At 41.6% G+C, this 19967-nt stretch overlaps 1 protein-coding gene across 1 annotated transcript in view; it reads right to left on the bottom strand.

Annotated features, from left to right (window-relative positions):
- The window catches only part of atp10a (ATPase phospholipid transporting 10A), a 144998-nt gene extending 132293 nt beyond the window's left edge, over positions 1-12705 (bottom strand). The window contains exon 1 of the mRNA XM_029697368.1: positions 11884-12705. Within this exon, the coding sequence (XP_029553228.1) occupies positions 11884-12356 (473 nt within the window). The 5' untranslated portion in view covers positions 12357-12705. The remainder of the gene's footprint in view (positions 1-11883) is intronic.
- Positions 12706-19967: the final 7262 nt, after the last annotated feature.

The raw sequence follows: 19967 nt of genomic DNA, 5'->3' as shown, positions 1-19967 counted from the left end.
TACAGCCAATCAGATTTACAGTAGGCCTTCATACAAACAAGTCTTTGCCTCATGGACCTGCCATCATTCACTATGAACTGGACTGTGTGTTTACAGTAGGACCTGCCATCATTCACTATGAACTGGACTGTGTGTTAACAGGCAGTAGGACCTGTCATCATTCACTATGAACTGGACTGTGTGTTAACAGTAGGGACCTGTCATCATTCACTATGAACTGGACTGTGTGTTTACAGTAGGACCTGACATCATTCACTATGAACTGGACTGTGTGTTTACAGTAGGACCTGTCATCATTCACTATGAACTGGACTGTGTGTTTACAGGCAGTAGGACCTGTCATCATTCACTATGAACTGGACTGTGTGTTTACAGGCAGTAGGACCTGTCATCATTCACTATGAACTGGACTGTGTGTTAACAGTAGGACCTGTCATCATTCACTATGAACTGGACTGTGTGTTTACAGGCAGTAGGACCTGCCATCATTCACTATGAACTGGACTGTGTTTACAGTAGGACCTGCCATCATTCACTATGAACTGGACTGTGTGTTTACAGTAGGACCTGCCATCATTCACTATGAACTGGACTGTGTGTTAACAGGCAGTAGGACCTGCCATCATTCACTATGAACTGGACTGTGTGTTTACAGGCAGTAGGACCTGTCATCATTCACTATGAACTGGACTGTGTGTTAACAGTAGGACCTGTCATCATTCACTATGAACTGGACTGTGTGTTTACAGGCAGTAGGACCTGCCATCATTCACTATGAACTGGACTGTGTGTTTACAGTAGGACCTGCCATCATTCACTATGAACTGGACTGTGTGTTTACAGGCAGTAGGACCTGTCATCATTCACTATGAACTGGACTGTGTGTTAACAGTAGGACCTGTCATCATTCACTATGAACTGGACTGTGTGTTTACAGGCAGTAGGACCTGCCATCATTCACTATGAACTGGACTGTGTGTTTACAGTAGGACCTGCCATCATTCACTATGAACTGGACTGTGTGTTTACAGGCAGTAGGACCTGTCATCATTCACTATGAACTGGACTGTGTGTTTACAGTAGGACCTGCCATCATTCACTATGAACTGGACTGTGTGTTAACAGGCAGTAGGACCTGCCATCATTCACTATGAACTGGACTGTGTGTTTACAGGCAGTAGGACCTGCCATCATTCACTATGAACTGGACTGTGTGTTTACAGTAGGACCTGTCATCATTCACTATGAACTGGACTCTGTGTTTACAGTAGGACCTGCCATCATTCACTATGAACTGGACTGTGTGTTAACAGGCAGTAGGACCTGCCATCATTCACTATGAACTGGACTGTGTGTTAACAGTAGGACCTGTCATCATTCACTATGAACTGGACTGTGTGTTTACAGGCAGTAGGACCTGTCATCATTCACTATGAACTGGACTGTGTGTTTACAGGCAGTAGGACCTGTCATCATTCACTATGAACTGGACTGTGTGTTTACAGGCAGTAGGACCTGCCATCATTCACTATGAACTGGACTGTGTGTTTACAGTAGGACCTGCCATCATTCACTATGAACTGGACTGTGTGTTTACAGGCAGTAGGACCTGTCATCATTCACTATGAACTGGACTGTGTGTTTACAGGCAGTAGGACCTGTCATCATTCACTATGAACTGGACTGTGTTTACAGTAGGACCTGTCATCATTCACTATGAACTGGACTGTGTGTTTACAGGCAGTAGGACCTGTCATCATTCACTATGAACTGGACTGTGTGTTTACAGTAGGACCTGCCATCATTCACTATGAACTGGACTGTGTGTTTACAGGCAGTAGGACCTGTCATCATTCACTATGAACTGGACTGTGTTTACAGGAAGTAACAACAGAGCCACTTTATATCATTAGAATACATTTGCCAAAAGCCACAAAAATTACCTGAATGAATTTCTGTAAACATGTAAAACACCACGGGAGTCCTCTTACATTTGGGAACTTTACAGTCCTATTGGTCAAAGAACCAGGAAAAGGTAGGCTCTCTCTCTCCCTCAGTTATGCACATCAACAACAACAAGATAAACAACTAATGTTAGCCAGAGCGAGATGAACTAAAATCTAACAAGGGAACATTCCCTTTTTAAGTTAAACTCAGCAAAAAAAGAAACGTCCCTTTTTCAGGGCCCTGTCTTTCAAAGATAATTCGTAAAAATCCAAATAATTTCACAGATCTTCATTGTAAAGGGTTTAAACACTGTTTCCCATGCTTGTTCAATGAACCATAAACAATTAATGAACATGCACCTGTGGAACGGTCATTAAGACACTAACAGCTTACAGATGGTAGGCAATTAAGGTCACAATTATGAAAACTTAGGACACTAAAGAGGCCTTTCTACTGACTCTGAAAAACACCAAAAGAAAGATGCCCAGAGTCCCTGCTCTTATGTGTGAACGTGCCTTAGGCATGCTGCAAGGAGGCATGAGGACTGCAGATGTGGAAAGGGCAATAAATTGCAATGTCCGGACTGTGAGACGCCTAAGACAGCGCTACAGGGAGACAGGGCGGAAAGCTGATCGTCCTCGCAGTGGCAGACCACGTGTAACAACACCTGCACAGGATCAGTACATCTGAACATCACACCTGCGGGACAGGTACAGGATGGCAACAACAACTGCCCAAGTTACACCAGGAACTCACAATCCCTCCATCAGTGCTCAGACTGTCCGCAATAGGCTGAGAGAGGCTGGGCTGAGGGCTTGTAGGCCTGTTGTAAGGCAGGTCCTCACCAGACATCACCGGCAGCAACGTCGCCTATGGGCACAAACCCACCGTCGCTGGACCAGACAGGACTGGCAAAAAGTACTCTTCCCTGACAGCTGGTTCTGTGAGTGATTTCCTGCAAGACAGGAATGTCAGTGTTCTGCCATGGCCAGCGAAGAGCCCAGATCTCAATCCCATTGAGCACGTCTAGGACTTGTTGGATCGGAGTGTGAGGGCTAGGGCCATTCCCCCCAGAAATGTCCGGGAACTTGCAGGTGCCTTGGTGGAAGAGTGGGGTAACATCTCACAGCAAGAACTGTCAAATCTGGTGCAGTCCATGAGGAGGAGATGCACTGCAGTACTTAATGCAGCTGGTGGCCACACCAGATACTGACTGTTACTTTTGATTTTGACCCCCCCCTTTGTTCAAGGACACATTATTCCATTTCTGTTAGTCACATGTCTGTGAAACTTGTTCAGTTTATGTCTCAGTTGTTGAATCTTGTTATGTTCATACAAATATTTACACATGTTAAGTTTGCTGAAAATTTAACACAGTTGACAGTGAGAGGACATTCTTTTTTTGCTGAGTTTAGTAGATGACTCAAGTGTGTCCTATTCGGCCCCACTGGCCTTGTTTGACACGTGCTCTAGCCTATTAGTCGCGTTATGACTGAGTTGTGATCATTTCCCTTGCTAGTTCGACTGCATTGACATTCCCAGCAGTAGTTAGGCGTCTGTTTTTTTGTTCAAAATATTGAGTCATTGAAACTGAAACAACGCATCTCGAATGAGTGGAGGCAGCAAACAATGTAGCAGACCAGCTGTGATTTTACAACCTGATAGCAATATGTTTCAGACTACCAAGAAATATATTGGTGAATTTATATTAAATAATGCATTGAACTACATCCATTTATTCTACCAATAATGTCTTACTGTACATTCTAGAACCATAAACAGGTCATGTGATATTTCTGACTGTATATGATTGTCTTTATGTTTCATCATATCTCCAAAGTAGTTAAAACGCTGTCAGTTCCACTTTAAAAATTAGACAGGCTTAGTGTATAATGACAGTCCTTACCAGAACCTAGGTGGGTTCTGGGGATTTTACAGTTAAAAAAATAAATAAAAATCACTTTATTTCTCGCAAAAGATAAAAATGCTAATTTAGGTAATGCTTTTTTTTTATCCGTTTAGACTTACAGTTATGTCATACAGGAATCAAAAGTACCATGATCCAACCGCCTGCTATTGAAATCACCATCAACCTTATTGACTTCAAATGTGGGCCTGTTACACAGATTAAGCCTAGTTCTCGCTTTAAAAAAAACACTTTGAATGGAGATTTTCCATTAAGAAATACTGATAATACAGGGCTATAGGTTTATATGATTGAAACATTATTTTAGCAGGGATTCCCATTGAGATCTGGGCCTGGGAAACCACCCCTAGATTATCCCCAATATCACAATAAGTGTCGCCTGGTTTAGACAGGGGAAATCTTGCACCATATTGGATGTTTTCCATTAAGGCACATAGTCCTGGTCCTTGATGAACAATGTTTAACCAGGGCCCGGGAGGACGTCCCTAAAATCATCCACAATCTCACAGTGAGATGTTAAGAACAATCTTTAACACCACAGTAGCAGGAGTCACAGAGCAAAACCCAATTATGTCCAAGGTTGAGAACAGGTCTAGCTCAAATAGAGGCCTTAAACACTGCTCCTTTTGATTCCTGTGGACCATGGCCTATACCAGACAGACCCACAGTGATGCTTTTCATTCGGGAAATACAGGCTCTCTAGACAGCACAGGAAGTCGGGAAATACAGGCTCTCTAGACAGCACAGGAAGTCAGGAAATACAGGCCCTCTAGACAGCACAGGAAGTCAGGAAATACAGGAAGTCAGGAAATACAGGCCCTCTAGACAGCACAGGAAGTCAGGAAATACAGGCCCTCTAGACAGCACAGGGAGTCAGGAAATACAGGCTCTCTAGACAGCACAGGAAGTCAGGAAATACAGGCCCTCTAGACAGCACAGGAAGTCAGGAAATACAGGCCCTCTAGACAGCACAGGAAGTCAGGAAATACAGGCCCTCTAGACAGCACAGGAAGTCAGGAAATACAGGCTCTCTAGACAGCACAGGAAGTCAGGAAATACAGGCTCTCTAGACAGCACAGGAAGTCAGGAAATACAGGCTCTCTAGACAGCACAGGAAGTCAGGAAATACAGGCCCTCTAGACAGCACAGGGAGTCAGGAAATACAGGCTCTCAGGAAATACAGGCTCTCTAGACAGCACAGGGAGTCAGGAAATACAGGCTCTCAGGAAATACAGGCTCTCAGGAAATACAGGCTCTCAGGAAATACAGGCTCTCTAGACAGCACAGGAAGTCAGGAAATACAGGCTCTCAGGAAATACAGGCTCTCAGGAAATACAGGCTCTCTAGACAGCACAGGAAGTCAGGAAATGCAGGCTCTCTAGACAGCACAGGAAGTCAGGAAATACAGGCCCTCTAGACAACACAGGAAGTCAGGAAATACAGGCTCTCTAGACAGCACAGGAAGTCAGGAAATACAGGCCCTCTAGACAGCACAGGAAGTCAGGAAATACAGGCCCTCTAGACAGCACAGGAAGTCAGGAAATACAGGCCCTCTAGACAGCACAGGAAGTCAGGAAATACAGGCCCTCTAGACAGCACAGGAAGTCAGGAAATACAGGCCCTCTAGACAGCACAAGAAGTCAGGAAATACAGGCCCTCTAGACAGCACAGGAAGTCAGGAAATACAGGCCCTCTAGACAGCACAAGAAGTCAGGAAATACAGGCCCTCTAGACAGCACAGGAAGTCAGGAAATACAGGCTCTCTAGACAGCACAGGAAGTCAGGAAATACAGGCTCTCTAGACAGCACAGGGAGTCAGGAAATACAGGCTCTCAGGAAATACAGGCTCTCAGGAAATACAGGCTCTCAGGAAATACAGGCTCTCTAGACAGCACAGGAAGTCAGGAAATACAGGCTCTCAGGAAATACAGGCTCTCTAGACAGCACAGGAAGTCAGGAAATGCAGGCTCTCTAGACAGCACAGGAAGTCAGGAAATGCAGGCTCTCTAGACAGCACAGGGAGTCAGGAAATACAGGCTCTCTAGACAGCACAGGGAGTCAGGAAATACAGGCTCTCTAGACAGCACAGGGAGTCAGGAAATACAGGCTCTCTAGACAGCACAGGGAGTCAGGAAATACAGGCTCTCTAGACAGCACAGGAAGTCAGGAAATGCAGGCTCTCTAGACAGCACAGGAAGTCAGGAAATGCAGGCTCTCTAGACAGCACAGGGAGTCAGGAAATACAGGCTCTCTAGACAGCACAGGGAGTCAGGAAATACAGGCTCTCTAGAGAGCACAGGGAGTCAGGAAATACAGGCTCTCTAGACAGCACAGGGAGTCAGGAAATACAGGCTCTCTAGACAGCACAGGAAGTCAGGAAATACAGGCTCTCTAGACAGCACAGGAAGTCAGGAAATGCAGGCTCTCTAGACAGCACAGGAAGTCAGGAAATACAGGCTCTCTAGACAGCACAGGGAGTCAGGAAATACCGGCTCTCTAGACAGCACAGGAAGTCAGGAAATACAGGCTCTCAGGAAATACAGGCTCTCTAGACAGCACAGGAAGTCAGGAAATACAGGCTCTCTAGACAGCACAGGAAGTCAGGAAATACAGTGAGTCAGGAAATACAGGCTCTCTAGACAGCACAAGAAGTCATGAAATACAGGGAGTCAGGAAATACAGGCCCTCTAGACAGCACAGGAAGCCCGGAAATGCAGGCTCTCTAGACAGCACAGGAAGTCAGGAAAATAAAAATGATGACATCAGCATATGAAACCTTTCAAGGAAATCAATGGTTGAATAACTAACTTCCCAGTGATAGTGTTGAGAGATGGATATCAGACCTAGATTGCGTCCCAAACGGCACTCTGGTTAAAAGTAGTGCCATTTGGGCCGTAACCCTACAGCCCACAGGGCCGTAACCCTACAGTCCACAGGGCCAGTAAATCGTTTATGTCAAGGGTAGTTGATTGGCATTACAGTAACATAATTTTGTCCCCCATGATGAAATCGGGAGGAGAATGTAGATCGGTCTCCATCTTTTTCGACTTTTGTACGTTAGTCACACTCGATCTCAGACAGCGCTGGCCTGATTTTGATGAACCTTGGGTGAATGACGCTTCTTGCTATAGAGATTTGTGAGTCACACCATAGAGGAAGAGGCGAAGCCAGAGGGATAACTGGGCCCAAAATCTGTCTTCTCTAGCAGGTGGCTCACCAAGCAGGGAGTTGGGTGAAGGGCAATAGGAGAGGATCGAATTCAGTTAACAAAAAAATTGAATAGTTTATTTGTTACATGTGGCTTATTTGATCTAATATAAGTTTTGTATTGCCTAGGTTGTTATTGAGTGTACTGAAAAGTAGGACACATGCCATCCTGGCAGTAGGACAGGGAGTGGATTAGCTAGAGACTGGCAGTAGGACAGGGAGTGGATTAGCAAGAGACTGGCAGTAGGACAGGGCGTGGATTAGATAAAGAGACTGGCAGTAGGACAGGGTAGGGATTAGCTAGAGACTGGCAGTAGGACAGGGTGTGGATTAGCTAAAGAGACTGGCAGTAGGACAGGGAGTGGATTAGATAAAGAGACTGGCAGTAGGACAGGGAGTAGATTAGCTAAAGAGACTGGCAGTAGGACAGGGTGTGGATTAGCTAGAGACTGGCAGTAGGACAGGGTGTGGATTAGCTAGAGACTGGCAGTAGGACAGGGAGTGGATTAGCTAGAGACTGGCAGTAGGACAGGGAGTGGATTAGCTAGAGACTGGCAGTAGGACAGGGGGTGGATTAGATAAAGAGACTGGCAGTAGGACAGGGCGTGGATTAGCTAGAGACTGGCAGTAGGACAGGGAGTGGATTAGATAAAGAGACTAGCAGTAAGACAGGGAGGGGATTAGATAAAGGACTGGCAGTAGGACAGGGCGTGGATTAGATAAAGAGACTAGCAGTAAGACAGGGAGTGGATTAGATAAAGAGACTGGCAGTAGGACAGGGAGTGGATTAGCTAGAGACTGGCAGTAGGACAGGGAGTGGATTAAATAAAGAGACTGGCAGTAGGACAGGGTGTGGATTAGATAAAGAGACTAGCAGTAAGACAGGGAGGGGATTAGATAAAGGACTGGCAGTAGGACAGGGTGTGGATTAGATAAAGAGACTGGCAGTAGGACAGGGAGTGGATTAGCTAGAGACTGGCAGTAGGACAGGGCGTGGATTAGCTAGAGACTAGCAGTGGGACAGGGAGTGGATTAGCTAGAGACTGGTATTCAAATGAACTGCCTTCAACTTTTGAAGAGATTTATTTTCATTGTTAGACACTTGAGTATCTGGTAATAAATATAATGGATAATCTGTGGTCACACACGATAACAGAAATGTGTTAATCTCACACAATATTAATTGGCCCCAAAAATATTATTTGATCTGAGAAACAAAGCTAATTGATTGCATCCAAATTGGCAATTTTTATTTACACCAGCTATTTAATTTACAGTTTTACTTTAGTACCTTATTTCAATCAGGATGTAGGTTTTGGAATATTTATATTCTATACAGGCTTCCTTATTTTCACTCTGTCATTTAGGTTATTATTGTGGAGTAACTACAATGTTGTTGATCCATCCTCCGTTTTCTCCCATCACAGCCATTAAACTCTGTAACTGTTTTAAAAAGTCACCATTGGCTTCATGGTGAAATCCATTTTTTGTTGTTGTTTTTATTCAGGCTGTAACAACATGTGGAAAAAGTCAAGGGGTGTACATACTTTCTGAAGACACTGTAGTTCCTAAAAGTAGACCATGAAAGCACATCAAATTGATGCTATAGCCTAGACATTAAATGGTTGCCATTAGACATGTCTATGTCATGCATTGTGTACACAACAGCCAATGAAACCGTCAACTCCCCCTCTCCCAGCTAACACAGTGGATCTGGGCCAATTCCTCGTTGCTAGCTGGGATGGGTCCCAACCAAGAGCACTAATTTCCCTGTATGCTTGAGGACCTGAGGGTAGATCAACACCACTATGCTTATTTAGGAAATACAATTATAACAAAAATGGGTTTAGGTATAAAGTCAGCTACATAGTCTTCAATGTCCTGTAGTGATGAAGACTCTGACATGGGCCTTAAAACTCAGCTGTAAAATGATATATAATATATCTAGAAATGTAGAGAACAAAAAAAGGTGGAACAGGCAACAGTAGCAGAAATTGTATCCGTTTGTTTGAAATATACTTTGTTTACTCAACAAAACACCACCAGCACATCAATACATCTTCTGTGGCAGCCTTGTACCCTAAAGGAGGCTACTTACTGAACACAGTGTATAGGACAGCGTATAGGCTACTTATTGAACACAGCGTATAGTCTACTTATTGAACAACAGCATATAGGCTACTTATTGAACACAGCGTATAGTCTACTTATTGAACACAGCGTATAGTCTACTTATTGAACAACAGCGTATAGGCTACTTATTGAACAACAGCGTATAGGCTACTTATTGAACACAGCGTATAGTCTACTTATTGAACAACAGCGTATAGGCTACTTATTGAACAACAGCATATAGGTTACTTATTGAACACAGGATATAGGCTACTTATTGAACAACAGCGTATAGGTTACTTATTGAACAACAGCATATAGGTTACTTATTGAACACAGCATATAGGCTACTTATTGAACAACAGCGTATAGACTACTTATTGAACACAGCATATAGGCTACTTATTGAACAACAGCGTATAGGCTACTTATTGAACACAGCATATGGGCTACTTATTGAACACAGCATATGGGCTACTTATTGAACACAGCGTATAGGCTACTTATTGAACAACAGCGTATAGGTTACTTATTGAACACAGCGTATAGGCTACTTATTGAACAACAGCGTATAGGCTACTTACTGAACACAGCGTATAGGACAGCGTATAGGCTACTTATTGAACACAGCGTATAGGCTACTTATTGAACACAGCGTATAGGACAGCGTATAGGCTACTTATTGAACAACAGCGTATAGGCTACTTATTGAACACAGCATATAGGCTACTTATTGAACAACATCGTATAGGCTACTTATTGAACACAGCATATGGGCTACTTATTGAACACAGCATATGGGCTACTTATTGAACAACAGCATATAGGCTACTTATTGAACAACAGCGTATAGGTTACTTATTGAACACAGCGTATAGGTTACTTATTGAACACAGCGTATAGGCTACTTATTGAACAACAGCGTATAGGCTACTTACTGAACACAGTGTATAGGACAGCGTATAGGCTACTTATTGAACACAGCGTATAGGCTACTTATTGAACACAGCGTATAGGACAGCGTATAGGCAACTTATTGAACAACAGCGTATAGGCTACTTATTGAACAACAGTGTATAGGCTACTTATTGAACACAGCGTATAGGCTACTTATTGAACAACAGTGTATAAGCTACTTATTGAACAACAGCGTATAGGCTACTTATTGAACACAGCGTATAGGCTACTTATTGAACACAGCGTATAGGCTACTTATTGAACACAGCATGTAGGCTACTTATTGAACAACAGCGTATAGGCTACTTATTGAACACAGCGTATAGGCTACTTATTGAACAACAGCGTATAGGCTACTTATTGAACAACAGCGTATAGGCTACTTACTGAACACAGCGTATAGGACAGCGTATAGGCTACTTATTGAACACAGCGTATAGGCTACTTATTGAACACAGCGTATAGGCTACTTATTTAACACAGCGTATAGGCTACTTATTGAACAACAGCGTATAGGCTACTTATTGAACAACAGCGTATAGGCTACTTATTGAACACAGCAGCGTATAGGCTACTTATTGAACAACAGCGTATAGGCTACTTATTGAACACAGCATATAGGACAGCGTATAGGCTACTTATTGAACACAGCGTATAGGCTACTTATTGAACACAGCGTATAGGCTACTTATTGAACACAGCGTATAGGCTACTTATTGAACAACAGCATATAGGACAGCGTATAGGCTACTTACTGAACACAGCGTATAGGCTACTTATTGAACACAGCGTATAGGACAGTGTATAGACTACTTATTGAACACAGCGTATAGGCTACTTACTGAACACAGCATATAGGCTACTTATTGAACAACAGCATATAGGAGAGCGTATAGGCTACTTATTGAACACAGCGTATAGGACAGCGTATAGGCTACTTATTGAACACAGCGTATAGGCTACTTACTGAACAAAGCGTATAGGACAGCGTATAGGCTACTTATTTAACACAGCGTATAGGCTACTTATTGAACACAGCGTATAGGCTACTTATTGAACAACAGCGTATAGGCAACTTATTGAACACAGTGTATAGGCAACTTATTGAACACAGCGTGTAGGCTACTTATTGAACAACAGCGTATAGGCTACTTATTGAACAACAGCGTATAGGCAACTTATTGAACACAGTGTATAGGCAACTTATTGAACACAGTGTATAGGCAACTTATTGAACACAGCGTGTAGGCTACTTATTGAACAACAGCGTATAGGCTACTTATTGAACAACAGCATATAGGCTACTTATTGAACAACAGCATATAGGCTACTTATTGAACAACAGCATATAGGCTACTTATTGAACAACAGCATATAGGCTACTTATTGAACACAGCGTATAGGCTACTTATTGAACACAGCGTATAGGCTACTTATTGAACACAGCGTATAGGCTACTTATTGAACAACAGCGTATAGGCTACTTATTGAACACAGCGTATAGGCTACTTATTGAACACAGCGTATAGGCTACTTATTGAACAACAGCGTATAGGCTACTCATTGAACAACAGCGTATAGGCTACTTATTGAACACAGCGTATAGGCTACTTATTGAACAACAGCGTATAGTCTACTTATTGAACACAGCGTATAGGCTACTTATTGAACACAGCGTATAGGCTACTTATTGAACAACAGCGTATATATAATCCATAGGATAAATACTGTACCTGCTATAGACCAAACAATCCATGTGGTTGATTTCTTTATCGGATCTGTGTCTTCTGTAATCCTCCCAAAGGTCTTTGATGGCAGTGACAGACAAGATGAACACCACTGGTGCCAGGGCCAGCTGTGGTTGGAAGGCATTACAAACTGGAACAAAATTCAACAGGGCGATGAACACGAAGTATACGTTGGCAAACCTATGGAACTGCTCGAATAGATTCTTCGGTAGAAAAGAGAGAAGAGTATATTTTGTGGTTTTAATCTTATTGTCTGAATAGTGTCTATTTGGGTTGTCTTCGCCTTTGGTTCGATCATATAAAATGTTAGAATGTACAGTCCTTGTTTTGTGCTCCTTCTTGGATTTCTTCCTCTGTTTCTTCACTTTCACCACTTCGGTTTCTCCAATCTTCTCCCGCGCCATACTTTGCCTCAAACTCTCCCAAACTTTTATTTTCTTTTTGTGTTTTTCAAACATAGAAATGTCCTATGTAATCATAGTGCTCCATACCTTTAGAATGACATTGGATTATTCTCTGTTTTCACGCTAATCTCCTCTTTACTCTCATCTCCTCGATTTCCCGTATTTTCCCCCTTTTGGGTAGACGAAAGCGTTATAATATTAACCTTTTTTTTCCATTTGCCGTTTAGAGATGCTTCGGAAAGCCAGAGCATAGTTGTGATGAACACAACTTTTCCCGTTCATTCGGTGAGTTGTAGAACACATGGATAGACTTTGACTTTGGGAAGTCGTGGCAAAGTCCATTGGCCATGTGTTTTAAAAGGCAGCGTGATTGTGCGCAGAGAGAGGTGTTGGTGAGAGGAGGGGACATAAGGGCCCGTCACTACCGACACGGTCTGACCCCCAACGCTCCTCCCTCTACCCGAACACGACTCTTTTTTTCATCTTCTGGATGGAAGTGCCACGACGCGGTGTGATTTTCAGTTCAAACTGTCCTACCTGGAAGTTATAGTACAATCCGTCTCTGTCCAAACACAAAGTCCTCATATTATTATCTATGGATTGATGAGATTGTGTCAAGAGATAAATTATTTCATATTGTAACGTTTTCCCCACTGAGCACAGACTTCAGTTTAAAGTCTAGTTTTGATTATTTACATTTGATTCAGTTGTCAACTCGGGTGAAAAATACATTAATTACATCAACAAAATATTTCACCATGTCATTGGATTTAGGTAAACAGTTGGCAAAAAATAAATAAAAACAAACGAAACGTCCTTGATGACTTTTTGCAAATCGAATTATTCAATGTCATTACATATATTTTTTTGGGGGGGTTGAAATGAAATGGAAACAACATTGATTCAACCAGCTTTTGCATAGTGGGTTATATATATATTTATATATAGGTTTTTTTGTTTGTTTAGTAGGCATAGATCAGGGATGGGCAACTCAAGGTGTCTCAAGGTAGAAAGTAAAATACACAGCATGTTAAATGTGGTTGTGGATTAACACCTTCTCTCTTATGACATCAGTCACTCTAGTGGCCCATGTCGGCTATAATATTTTAGATGAGTAAATGAGTCTAGTGGCCAGCTATCTAAACCTGTAGTAATTAAATTAGATTATGGCATCAGTCACTCTAGTGGCCAGCTATCTAAACCTGTAGTAATTAAATTAGATTATGACATCAGTCACTCTAGTGGCCCATGTCGGCTATAATATTTTAGATGAGTAAATGAGTCTAGTGGCCAGCTATCTAAACCTGTAGTAATTAAATTAGATTATGACATCAGTCACTCTAGTGGCCAGCTATCTAAACCTGTAGTAATTAAATTACATTATGACATCAGTCACTCTAGTGGCCAGCTATCTAAACCTGTAGTAATTAAATCAGATTATGGCATCAGTCACTCTAGTGGCCAGCTATGTAAACCTGTAGTAATTAAATCAGATCATGGCATCAGTCACTCTAGTGGCCAGCTATGTAAACCTGTAGTAATTAAATCAGATCATGGCATCAGTCACTCTAGTGGCCAGCTATGTAAACCTGTAGTAATTAAATCAGATCATGGCATCAGTCACTCTAGTGGCCAGCTATGTAAACCTGTAGTAATTAAATCAGATCATGGCATCAGTCACTCTAGTGGCCAGCTATCTAAACCTGTAGTAATTAAATCAGATCATGGCATCAGTCACTCTAGTGGCCAGCTATCTAAACCTGTAGTAATTAAATCAGATCATGGCATCAGTCACTCTAGTGGCCAGCTATCTAAACCTGTAGTAATTAAATCAGATCATGGCATCAGTCACTCTAGTGGCCAGCTATCTAAACCTGTAGTAATTAAATCAGATCATGGCATCAGTCACTCTAGTGGCCAGCTATGTAAACCTGTAGTAATTAAATCAGATCATGGCATCAGTCACTCTAGTGGCCAGCTATGTAAACCTGTAGTAATTAAATCAGATCATGGCATCAGTCACTCTAGTGGCCAGCTATGTAAACCTGTAGTAATTAAATCAGATCATGGCATCAGTCACTCTAGTGGCCAGCTATGTAAACCTGTAGTAATTAAATTAGATTATGACATCAGTCACTCTAGTGGCCCATGTCGGCTATAATATTTTAGATGAGTAAATGAGTCTAGTGGCCAGCTATCTAAACCTGTAGTAATTAAATTAGATCATGGCATCAGTCACTCTAGTGGCCAGCTATCTAAACCTGTAGTAATTAAATCAGATCATGGCATCAGTCACTCTAGTGGCCAGCTATCTAAACCTGTAGTAATTAAATCAGATCATGGCATCAGTCACTCTAGTGGCCAGCTATGTAAACCTGTAGTAATTAAATCAGATCATGGCATCAGTCACTCTAGTGGCCAGCTATGTAAACCTGTAGTAATTAAATCAGATCATGGCATCAGTCACTCTAGTGGCCAGCTATGTAAACCTGTAGTAATTAAATCAGATCATGGCATCAGTCACTCTAGTGGCCAGCTATGTAAACCTGTAGTAATTAAATTAGATTATGACATCAGTCACTCTAGTGGCCCATGTCGGCTATAATATTTTAGATTAGTAAATGAGTCTAGTGGCCAGCTATCTAAACCTGTAGTAATTAAATTAGATCATGGCATCAGTCACTCTAGTGGCCAGCTATGTAAACCTGTAGTAATTAAATCAGATCATGGCATCAGTCACTCTAGTGGCCAGCTATCTAAACCTGTAGTAATTAAATCAGATCATGGCATCAGTCAGTCTAGTGGCCAGCTATCTAAACCTGTAGTAATTAAATTAGATCATGGCATCAGTCAGTCTAGTGGCCAGCTAGATGCCATGATCTAATTTAATTACTACAGGTTTAGATAGCTGGCCACTAGAGTGACTGATGCCATGATCTGATTTAATTACTACAGGTTTAGATAGCTGGCCACTAGAGTGACTGATGCCATGATCTAATTTAATTACTACAGGTTTAGATAGCATCAGTCACTCTAGTGGCCAGCTATCTAAACGTGTAGTAATTAAATCAGATCATGGCATCAGTCACTCTAGTGGCCAGCTATCTAAACCTGTAGTAATTAAATCAGATCATGGCATCAGTCACTCTAGTGGCCAGCTATGTAAACCTGTAGTAATTAAATCAGATCATGGCATCAGTCACTCTAGTGGCCAGCTATGTAAACCTGTAGTAATTAAATTACATTATGACATCAGTCACTCTAGTGGCCAGCTATCTAAACCTGTAGTAATTAAATCAGATCATGGCATCAGTCACTCTAGTGGCCAGCTATCTAAACCTGTAGTAATTAAATCAGATCATGGCATCAGTCACTCTAGTGGCCAGCTATCTAAACCTGTAGTAATTAAATCAGATCATGGCATCAGTCACTCTAGTGGCCAGCTATGTAAACCTGTAGTAATTAAATCAGATCATGGCATCAGTCAGTCTAGTGGCCAGCTATCTAAACCTGTAGTAATTAAATTAGATCATGGCATCAGTCAGTCTAGTGGCCAGCTATCTAAACCTGTAGTAATTAAATTAGATCATGGCATCAGTCACTCTAGTGGCCAGCTATCTAAACCTGTAGTAATTAAATTAGATCATGGCATCAGTCACTCTAGTGGCCAGCTATCTAAACCTGTAGTAATTAAATCAGATCATGGCATCAGTCACTCTAGTGGCCAGCTATGTAAACCTGTAGTAATTAAATCAGATCATGGCATCAGTCACTCTAGTGGCCAGCTATGTAAACCTGTAGTAATTAAATCAGATCATGGCATCAGTCACTCTAGTGGCCAGCTATGTAAACCTGTAGTAATTAAATCAGATCATGGCATCAGTCACTCTAGTGGCCAGCTATGTAAACCTGTAGTAATTAAATCAGATCATGGCATCAGTCACTCTAGTGGCCAGCTATGTAAACCTGTAGTAATTAAATTAGATTATGACATCAGTCACTCTAGTGGCCCATGTCGGCTATAATATTTTAGATGAGTAAATGAGTCTAGTGGCCAGCTATCTAAACCTGTAGTAATTAAATTAGATCATGGCATCAGTCACTCTAGTGGCCAGCTATGTAAACCTGTAGTAATTAAATCAGATCATGGCATCAGTCACTCTAGTGGCCAGCTATCTAAACCTGTAGTAATTAAATCAGATCATGGCATCAGTCAGTCTAGTGGCCAGCTATCTAAACCTGTAGTAATTAAATTAGATCATGGCATCAGTCAGTCTAGTGGCCAGCTAGATGCCATGATCTAATTTAATTACTACAGGTTTAGATAGCTGGCCACTAGAGTGACTGATGCCATGATCTAATTTAATTACTACAGGTTTAGATAGCATCAGTCACTCTAGTGGCCAGCTATCTAAACGTGTAGTAATTAAATCAGATCATGGCATCAGTCACTCTAGTGGCCAGCTATCTAAACCTGTAGTAATTAAATCAGATCATGGCATCAGTCACTCTAGTGGCCAGCTATGTAAACCTGTAGTAATTAAATCAGATCATGGCATCAGTCACTCTAGTGGCCAGCTATGTAAACCTGTAGTAATTAAATTACATTATGACATCAGTCACTCTAGTGGCCAGCTATCTAAACCTGTAGTAATTAAATCAGATCATGGCATCAGTCACTCTAGTGGCCAGCTATCTAAACCTGTAGTAATTAAATCAGATCATGGCATCAGTCACTCTAGTGGCCAGCTATCTAAACCTGTAGTAATTAAATCAGATCATGGCATCAGTCACTCTAGTGGCCAGCTATGTAAACCTGTAGTAATTAAATCAGATCATGGCATCAGTCAGTCTAGTGGCCAGCTATCTAAACCTGTAGTAATTAAATTAGATCATGGCATCAGTCAGTCTAGTGGCCAGCTATCTAAACCTGTAGTAATTAAATTAGATCATGGCATCAGTCACTCTAGTGGCCAGCTATCTAAACCTGTAGTAATTAAATTAGATCATGGCATCAGTCACTCTAGTGGCCAGCTATCTAAACCTGTAGTAATTAAATCAGATCATGGCATCAGTCACTCTAGTGGCCAGCTATGTAAACCTGTAGTAATTAAATCAGATCATGGCATCAGTCACTCTAGTGGCCAGCTATGTAAACCTGTAGTAATTAAATTAGATCATGGCATCAGTCACTCTAGTGGCCAGCTATCTAAACCTGTAGTAATTAAATTAGATCATGGCATCAGTCACTCTAGTGGCCAGCTATCTAAACCTGTAGTAATTAAATCAGATCATGGCATCAGTCACTCTAGTGGCCAGCTATGTAAACCTGTAGTAATTAAATCAGATCATGGCATCAGTCACTCTAGTGGCCAGCTATCTAAACCTGTAGTAATTAAATTAGATCATGGCATCAGTCACTCTAGTGGCCAGCTATCTAAACATGTAGTAATTAAATCAGATCATGGCATCAGTCACTCTAGTGGCCAGCTATGTAAACCTGTAGTAATTAAATCAGATCATGGCATCAGTCACTCTAGTGGCCAGCTATGTAAACCTGTAGTAATTAAATCAGATCATGGCATCAGTCACTCTAGTGGCCAGCTATCTAAACCTGTAGTAATTAAATCAGATCATGGCATCAGTCACTCTAGTGGCCAGCTATGTAAACCTGTAGTAATTAAATCAGATCATGGCATCAGTCACTCTAGTGGCCAGCTATCTAAACCTGTAGTAATTAAATCAGATCATGGCATCAGTCACTCTAGTGGCCAGCTATCTAAACCTGTAGTAATTAAATCAGATCATGGCATCAGTCACTCTAGTGGCCAGCTATGTAAACCTGTAGTAATTAAATCAGATCATGGCATCAGTCACTCTAGTGGCCAGCTATGTAAACCTGTAGTAATTAAATCAGATCATGGCATCAGTCACTCTAGTGGCCAGCTATCTAAACCTGTAGTAATTAAATCAGATCATGGCATCAGTCACTCTAGTGGCCAGCTATCTAAACCTGTAGTAATTAAATCAGATCATGGCATCAGTCACTCTAGTGGCCAGCTATCTAAACCTGTAGTAATTAAATCAGATCATGGCATCAGTCAGTCTAGTGGCCAGCTATCTAAACCTGTAGTAATTAAATCAGATCATGGCATCAGTCACTCTAGTGGCCAGCTATGTAAACCTGTAGTAATTAAATTACATTATGACATCAGTCACTCTAGTGGCCAGCTATCTAAACCTGTAGTAATTAAATCAGATCATGGCATCAGTCACTCTAGTGGCCAGCTATGTAAACCTGTAGTAATTAAATCAGATCATGGCATCAGTCAGTCTAGTGGCCAGCTATCTAAACCTGTAGTAATTAAATTAGATCATGGCATCAGTCAGTCTAGTGGCCAGCTATCTAAACCTGTAGTAATTAAATTAGATCATGGCATCAGTCACTCTAGTGGCCAGCTATCTAAACCTGTAGTAATTAAATTAGATCATGGCATCAGTCACTCTAGTGGCCAGCTATCTAAACCTGTAGTAATTAAATCAGATCATGGCATCAGTCACTCTAGTGGCCAGCTATGTAAACCTGTAGTAATTAAATCAGATCATGGCATCAGTCACTCTAGTGGCCAGCTATGTAAACCTGTAGTAATTAAATCAGATCATGGCATCAGTCACTCTAGTGGCCAGCTATCTAAACCTGTAGTAATTAAATCAGATCATGGCATCAGTCACTCTAGTGGCCAGCTATGTAAACCTGTAGTAATTAAATCAGATCATGGCATCAGTCACTCTAGTGGCCAGCTATGTAAACCTGTAGTAATTAAATTAGATTATGACATCAGTCACTCTAGTGGCCCATGTCGGCTATAATATTTTAGATGAGTAAATGAGTCTAGTGGCCAGCTATCTAAACCTGTAGTAATTAAATTAGATCATGGCATCAGTCACTCTAGTGGCCAGCTATGTAAACCTGTAGTAATTAAATCAGATCATGGCATCAGTCACTCTAGTGGCCAGCTATCTAAACCTGTAGTAATTAAATCAGATCATGGCATCAGTCAGTCTAGTGGCCAGCTATCTAAACCTGTAGTAATTAAATTAGATCATGGCATCAGTCAGTCTAGTGGCCAGCTAGATGCCATGATCTAATTTAATTACTACAGGTTTAGATAGCTGGCCACTAGAGTGACTGATGCCATGATCTAATTTAATTACTACAGGTTTAGATAGCATCAGTCACTCTAGTGGCCAGCTATCTAAACGTGTAGTAATTAAATCAGATCATGGCATCAGTCACTCTAGTGGCCAGCTATCTAAACCTGTAGTAATTAAATCAGATCATGGCATCAGTCACTCTAGTGGCCAGCTATGTAAACCTGTAGTAATTAAATCAGATCATGGCATCAGTCACTCTAGTGGCCAGCTATGTAAACCTGTAGTAATTAAATTACATTATGACATCAGTCACTCTAGTGGCCAGCTATCTAAACCTGTAGTAATTAAATCAGATCATGGCATCAGTCACTCTAGTGGCCAGCTATCTAAACCTGTAGTAATTAAATCAGATCATGGCATCAGTCACTCTAGTGGCCAGCTATCTAAACCTGTAGTAATTAAATCAGATCATGGCATCAGTCACTCTAGTGGCCAGCTATGTAAACCTGT

The sequence above is a fragment of the Salmo trutta genome, chromosome 17 (assembly GCF_901001165.1).
Source record: "Salmo trutta chromosome 17, fSalTru1.1, whole genome shotgun sequence".
In the NCBI taxonomy this organism is placed as follows: domain Eukaryota; kingdom Metazoa; phylum Chordata; class Actinopteri; order Salmoniformes; family Salmonidae; genus Salmo; species Salmo trutta.
This window is presented reverse-complemented; position numbering and strand designations above follow the sequence as displayed.